At 35.5% G+C, this 7,458-nt stretch overlaps 1 protein-coding gene across 3 annotated transcripts; it reads left to right on the forward strand.

Annotated features, from left to right (window-relative positions):
- Positions 1-1,092: 1,092 nt before the first annotated feature.
- LOC107847698 (ultraviolet-B receptor UVR8) lies at positions 1,093-5,361 on the forward strand. 3 transcript variants are annotated; one of them, XM_016692106.2, is made up of 7 exons: positions 1,093-1,744; positions 2,570-2,608; positions 2,717-2,996; positions 3,092-3,441; positions 3,528-3,929; positions 4,174-4,561; positions 4,889-5,361. In XM_016692106.2, exons 3-7 carry the CDS (start codon positions 2,772-2,774, stop codon positions 5,129-5,131), a joined length of 1,608 nt encoding a protein of 535 aa, XP_016547592.1. In that variant the 5' UTR covers positions 1,093-1,744; positions 2,570-2,608; positions 2,717-2,771; the 3' UTR covers positions 5,132-5,361. The 3 variants fall into 3 exon arrangements, with proteins under 3 accessions (XP_016547592.1, XP_016547591.1, XP_016547594.1); XM_016692105.2 differs by having other exon boundaries at positions 1,660-2,017; XM_016692108.2 differs by having other exon boundaries at positions 1,698-2,320.
- Positions 5,362-7,458: the final 2,097 nt, after the last annotated feature.

Below are 7,458 nucleotides of genomic sequence, written 5' to 3' on the forward strand. Positions count from 1 at the left end.
TGGTTTGATTTTATTATTTATGATATGGAAGGATCCATGGTATGATTTTGAGATATGGCTAATTAGTATAACTTCAGCTATTATTCTCTTTGATTGCACCCTTTGGGCTTGTGAGGGCCCGTGTTGGATTATTTACTGTATTGCCCTTACTGGATTATGGGGGATAGTTTTTTAGTGATAGTTATGTTTTTTATTTATTATTATTGTTTCGATTATTTATTTACAATATTTGGAGCATTATTCCAGATTTTTCTTCTTACCTTAACTTATTTATCTCGCATTTTTATAATACTTATATTATCGCTTAGCTCAGTCGACCGATGATGCTTACTAAGTACTCATGGCTTTGGTACTCATACTACACTTCTGTACCTTTTTGGTGCAGATCCAAGTATTAGTTGTCGTTGTTGATGCTGTGATTGTGCTGATTAGAGTTCGAAGACAGGGTGAGCTCTCGGATCTAGAGTTTACCTTTTCTCATTCTTCTATTTTTGTTGTATCTTTCCATTTTTGAATTGATGAATATTTACCTTGATCATACTTATATTCTTTTGGATTAGAGGCTCTTGTACTGATACTACTAGGACATGGGATATGGTTACTAGGTCATGGGATATGGTTATTTGTCTTATTTCTCTTCTGTCTCATTACTACTTTATGATTTATTGTTTGTAAGCCTTTAGTTACATATTTTCGGTATTTACATTATTTTTTCATCAAATTAGCCGATTGCATACAGCTCCGGGTAATGATTTGACTTACCTACTGGTGGGATAAAGTAGGTGTCATCATGACTCGAAAATTGAATTGTGACAAAAATAAATATTGAATACAAGAATATAAACTATTCAAAGGAAGGGAAAATACAAAAGAAGAAAAGGATGATTCCCTTTTCATCAGAACCCTAAAATGGAACTTCTCATCTTGTTAGGTAGGGCCCTCTATTCCTTTCTCTCTTCTAAGAAGGCTCTTTTATGTGTCATAAAATTAGACCTATGTCATATTCTGAAAAGACTAAACACTAATTCTAAGAATGCTACTTTAGTACCACATGACTGAGACATGACTGAGCTCTAGCATTGGGCTCGAGGATGGCTATTGATTTTCCCAAGGTCCATTGTGAGGTCGCTACAGCTAGAAACTGATTTGTTTCCAAAGAGATACTGGGAGTTATCAAGTTATAAAGCGACTTCAATTGTATTAAGGCAATACTTTCTCCAAGTCATGTTGGATACTATGATCGCAAGATTCTTTCAAGCCGAGGCAAAAAGGAGCAGCGTCTCTCTGGTTTGGCTTCGACCATGTGTCATAGTCTGGTTCATCCACTTGCCAACCGTGAATTTCACTTGTACAATTAATATTATCTACATTATCTGCTCGTGTGAGTATTGTTTTGAAACTTAAACTCTATTGGCAATCCATTAAGTATTGTAGTAATGTCCATCCATCCCAACTTTTAAAAGAGAATAGGTGTTGTAGTACTCTCAAAATTACCATTGAGTTACCACAAGGTCCAACAACAACCCAAAAAAAAAAAAAAAAAAAAAAAGAGTTACAAGCCACAAGGTAACAATAAGGTGACGTGCAAAAAGCAACCAGTTAGCGTTGTTTGAGGGTACACAACAATGATGATATGCAATGTGTGGGTGTCAGCATGTATATAAGCAAAGGCCATCCAAGCCTGTAGTCTTTGTTTCTCTTGAAAGACACCTCATCATCTTCCCTTGGGTTCCACCCTTTATATGTATTTTTTATCTAAATAAATAATACTTCTATAATAATTCTATCTATATTTCTCCCCTTGAATATTGAAATTCACTTCGCATCAAATCACCTATTTTCTTGCTTATATCGTTATCCAGAAAGTAAAATAAAATAATATAATCATAGCAGATTATCCCTTGATCATCACTCTTTTGATCTGATACCCACTTGGTTACACATCTTGTTTGATCACAATTGTATAGATTGCAAAAATTCACATGGGTTTTGAGGAATCTTTGATCCTCTTTGTCATGTAATAATTTTTGTGTTTTGTTAATTTGATGTTTCTTGGATCTTGATGATTAAAATGTACAAGACTTTGAGAGTTACCCATATATAGTTGTTACATAATTCTCACTTGTGTATTGATTTGGATGATGAATTGAACTTGTAGTAGGATCTTCTGATGATCTTTAGACCTTTGGCACAATAAAGATCGAAACTTTATTGTGTCAGATTGACCCCTTAAGTGATTGATCATCTATTTTTATTGATGGGTTTTCTTTTAGGGGTGGAATATCCTATGTTGAAGGATTGGTATTTTGGCATCCTTCAGGTTGTAGTAATCTTTGGCTTTCTGTATCTGTAACCTTTTGAGTTGGGTTTCTTACAGAATTTGTCTATGTTGCTTGTTGCTGTAAATTACTGTACCGCTTGAGTTTTATGGTTTCTTGAATTTGAACATTATTTGATAGGATCATAGGCTTGAGTTATTGAGTTATTAATTTTCTTTTTCTGGATATAATCTGTAGGACCAATCTCTAATGTTGACTGTTGAGTGATGATGGTTTCTATTGCTTTGTAGGTCTGAAGCTTGAAATTTGTGATCAGCTTCCAATTTAAGGTAAAAATTCTTAACAATAAGATTCTTGCATTGGTACTTGCTAAAATGGAAACTTTTAGTTTTGAGTGTAATTTGGTTTCATATGTATTTTCATTTTGGGTTTTATAGTGATTTAGAAACCTCGCATTGCCTAATTTGGGCACTGCATAATCTAGCAGTGCCCATGGACGCCTCGACGAGTGGAACTTCCAGTGTTCAATACCATAACATTGCTGAACAACCGATTGCTACTATTGTAACCTCCCCTGTCTCGACATTTCAAAGACAAGTGCGGCACTGCTTTGGGAATGAGACTCCTGGCGAATTCCCATTGTCAGCCAACCCATCTATCGTTCTTCATGTGCTTACTGGATGTAATTTGGATCCACAGGACCTTTCAACTCTAGAGGCAAGTGTTTATTTACTCGGTCTTGTACATATTAACTCATTAATTTGGCTTAGAATTGATGGTGCTGCTGATTTCCTTTATAATGTGTCTTGCAGGCTACATGCTCTTTCTTTCGGCAGCCTGCAAACTTTGCACCTGATAATGAGCTCTCTTTAGCAGAGCTGGCAGCTCTTGATATGTGCCGAAAAAGAGCTATATTTAAGCCAATGACTCTGGAGCAACGTCAAGATCTGAAGGAAAGATGTGGGGGCTCCTGGAAGCTTGTTCTAAGATTCCTGCTAGCTGGAGAAGCATGTTCCAGGCGGGAAAAATCACAAGCAGTAGCTGGCCCTGGTCATAGTGTCGCTGTGAGTTCAAAAGGAGTTGTGTACTCATTTGGGTCTAACAGCTCAGGGCAGCTTGGAAATGGAACCATAGAGGAGGAATGGCGACCTCACCCAATTAGGTTCCTAATTTTCTCTATGTACCTCAAGTTGTATGGCAAGTGAATTGAAAAACTCAGGGAGTTTAATAGAGCTTTCTGTTTTCCAGATCCCTTCAAGGCATTCGCATTATTCAGGCAGCTGTAGGGGCTGGCAGGACTATGTTGATCAGTGACACAGGGAAGGTGTATGCATTTGGCAAAGATTCATTTGGCGAAGCTGAGTATGGTGTCCAAGGAAATAAAGTAGTGACAACTCCTCAGCTGGTAGAATCTTTAAAAGACATCTTTGTTGTACAAGCTGCAATTGGGAATTTCTTCACTGCAGTATTATCAAGAGAAGGAAGGGTTTATACATTCTCTTGGGGAAATGAAACTAAACTTGGTCATCAAACTGAGCAAGCTGATCTGGAACCCCGTCCATTATTAGGTGCATTAGAGAATATTCCGGTGGTGCAAATTGCAGCAGGATATTGCTACCTTCTTGCTCTGGCTTGTCAACCTGGTGGCATGTAAGCTTCCTCTTCACCTTTTAGAACCTGTGTTTCATTAACTTGAGAATAAGTCACTTTCTGTACCAAATTACCTCTGATATATGCATGTTGATCACTCACTGTGCTAACCTAGCAAGCGAATTTTTTGAATGCTCTTACAAGAATATGAATGTTTTCTCATTTAGCATCATATCATGAGTAGCATATCAATAAATGAGTCTCCTAAGAGATTTCTTTGACATCTTCTTTTGGTAAACATTAGGTCTGTATATTCTGTTGGCTGTGGATTGGGTGGAAAGCTTGGTCATGGAACACGTACAGATGAAAAAGTCCCGAGGTTAATTGAACGATTTCAGACTTTGAGTATTCAACCTGCAGTTGTTGCAGCTGGGGCTTGGCATGCTGCTGTTGTTGGGAAAGATGGAAGGGTCTGCACATGGGGTTGGGGCCGTTATGGGTGCTTGGGTCATGGTAATGAAGATTGTGAATCAGCTCCTAAGGTAGTGGAAGCACTAAGCAACGTAAAGGCTGTTTATGTTGCTACAGGGGACTATACAACATTTGTGGTTTCTGATGATGGGAACGTTTATTCATTTGGTTGTGGAGAATCATCTAGTCTAGGACATAATACTGATGCAGTTGAAGCACAGGTTTGGCCTTATCATAATTTTGGTTTCTCATAGTATTGTTTTCTCATCCAGAATGATATGCTGGATATAGTTTTAGAACTCTATTTGCCTGCATACTTTATCCAGCTTACGTATTGCTTTCATCTGTTTTGTCGGATGCATAGGATTTGGATTGACTAGTATAGGAGAACATTTGAATATCATGTATAAACACAGAGTGGTCACCTGAACAATGATCCTGTCAGATATCAAGTGAAAATGCCAAAAAGTTGCCCTTTCTTTTTCCTATCCCACTTGAGTTGAGTTCTTCTAACTTTTTCTTTTCAAAATGACCCTTCCTAACTTCAGGGCAACAGGCACTCAAATGTTTTATTCCCCGAGGTTGTAACATCATTGAAGCAGCTGAATGAAAGAGTGGTGCAGATAAGTCTCACTAATTCAATATACTGGAATGCCCACACATTTGCATTGACAGAATCTGGTAAGCTTTATGCATTTGGTGCGGGCGATAAAGGGCAGCTGGGTGTGGAGCTCAGTGCTAACCAAACCGAAAGGGCAATTCCGGAGCGGGTTGACATTGATCTCAGTTGAATATAGATTATTCATGCTCATTCACATATTTATGCATTACTAGTTTATCATTCTGATTAACCTCATCATGCATTTATGTGTCGTTTACATTTCTATCTGTAAATAGAAACAAATGATTGTGAAGAAGCATAGGTTCTTAGGATGATCTGCACAAGTTTTAACCTCTTTATGAATTTGTTGGCTCTCTTGGCCACAAGCAGTAAATAGTTGATACAATTTGTTGAGGTTGATTTTTTTTTTACAGCTTACAAGTACTCATTTCATTTTAATCTTTCAATTCTACGTTCTTCTGCTGGAGTGATAAACATAATTACTGAGTGGACCTTGGGCAGGTTTTGTGGGTTCAATTGAAATTGCTTTCGGCTCTATCTGTGCATACGCATGCAGAAAAAACTTAGAATGTATACATTCTAATATTTTAGAGCACACTCATTCTGAACTCACGGACTTTAGATCCCATGTTCGCCTCCAATACATACTATAAGAACTATGAATATGCTATAAAAGTGTAAACTTTTACTTCGAGACTTGAGGGGGTTGGATGCTAGAGGAAATTTGTGAATTTTATTTATTGGTTTAGTAAGAAGTTGATATAACCATTTGAAGTTACTATGCTCCTATTTCATTGAGGTTTTTGAAGTATATTTGTGTTTTCTTTTTGGATGTTTACTTGCTTTCTAATTGTTCCCCTGTTTGATTTTTTTTTCCTTGTGTGTGGGGTTCTCTATCGTTAGTGTAACTTGGACAATATTCAGTAGTATCAAAGAATAATTTATTGCATGCTTGCCACTTTAGACCAAGTTGTTTGCGAACTCTAAGCAAAAAAAAAAAACAAAAAAAAGTTGTTGTTTGCATACTTAATGTTGATTCATTTATTCCACGGAAAGGGCTCAAATATGCGGTCTAATTATTAGAAATGGTTCATCTATGTTATTCGTTATAAATTTGGCTCATTTATGTCATTGTCATCACAGAAAGATTCATTCATGTCATTGTTATTCGTTATAAATTTGGCTCATTTATGTCATTGTCATCACAGAAAGATTCATTCATGTCATTAGTTTGCAACGGTTGTTTTGTAAAATTATTTTTGCCACCTGACCTCTTATTATAAGTTCGAAGTTCAAGTCACCAAATCTAAAACAACCAATACTACTTAAAATCAAAATTTAAAATCAGATCCATTATTATTAAACTTGACACAATTGACAGTTTTGATTTTTATTTTAATGAGTTTTGACTTTTATTTTAATGAGTTCAATTTTTATTTTAACGGTGTGAATCAAATTGGTCTATGGGTCCAATTTTTATTTTATTTTTGAGTAATATTGATTAATTTGGATTTGGTGACGTGGATATCTATGAAGAGGTCATATGACAAACATGGTTTTACTAATTTACCGTTATAAAATAATGTCACGAATGAATCTTTCTATAACGGTAATGGTATAAATGAGTCAAACTTTTAAGTGTAGTGGCATAAATGAGTCAACTTATAACGAATGACATAGATAAGTCATTTCTTATAGTTTAATTACATATTTGAGTTTTCTCCCTTTATTCTATGATGTGGTTGTTTCTATAACATGAGGATCAATATCTTTCAATAGAGTGAGATATTAGTCGGCTAGATCTCTAAATGTAGCATTACGCTTGTGGAGTAAATGCATGATTTTAACTTGATGGGTTAGACTTTTAGTTCACAACACTAAATCTGTTCGCTTTTATAATTATGAGTTCATATTCAATGTTAGTTTTCATATAAAAAATTATGTTCTGCATTGGAAAGCACTGCTGAAAATCATTGGATCCATCCTTGTATGCTTGAGGACCTTTAAGGGTGTGATTTAGTGATAATGAAATAAAATTTATCAAGAAAGAGTGGAAATCATAGTGTGAATCTCAACCGAGATAAAAGATGTAAGGCGATCTCTTTTGGTCTAAATTTTGTGGATAAAGTATCAGATATTTGTGTTGGTAGAAGATAGCAGGTATTTAGTGAAATAATCAACAGTTCATGCAAGCTAATCTAGACATCATTGTAATATATAATATAAAAAAGTGTAGTGTACGAGTAAGGTGAAAGATTCACTCTAAACTAAGCTTATTGTATTTTACCACAAAGCTTCAGTCATAGCTGAGACTATTGGATATTTCTTAAATTTCGTTTCAATATCTTTTAATGATTTATCTTTTTCGTAAGATGTATTCATTAATTTATTTGGTTTATTATTTTATCCTGTAGTAATTGCAGAGTTACAAATTTCTGTATAATAGTTTATCCTAACTGTACTGTAATGTATATCTAATTCTAGATTTTCAATGTT

This window comes from Capsicum annuum, chromosome 11 (assembly GCF_002878395.1).
Source record: "Capsicum annuum cultivar UCD-10X-F1 chromosome 11, UCD10Xv1.1, whole genome shotgun sequence".
Lineage (NCBI taxonomy): Eukaryota > Viridiplantae > Streptophyta > Magnoliopsida > Solanales > Solanaceae > Capsicum > Capsicum annuum.

Bases quoted from the DNA above. Each gene is read 5' to 3' on its own strand.
- LOC107847698 (XM_016692106.2), top strand. From the start codon at position 2,772: ATGGACGCCTCGACGAGTGGAACTTCCAGTGTTCAATACCATAACATT. The intron at 3,442-3,527 runs GTTCCTAATTTT...TCTGTTTTCCAG, and splicing joins TGGCGACCTCACCCAATTAG to ATCCCTTCAAGGCATTCGCA. The intron at 4,562-4,888 runs GTTTGGCCTTAT...TCCTAACTTCAG, and splicing joins CTGATGCAGTTGAAGCACAG to GGCAACAGGCACTCAAATGT.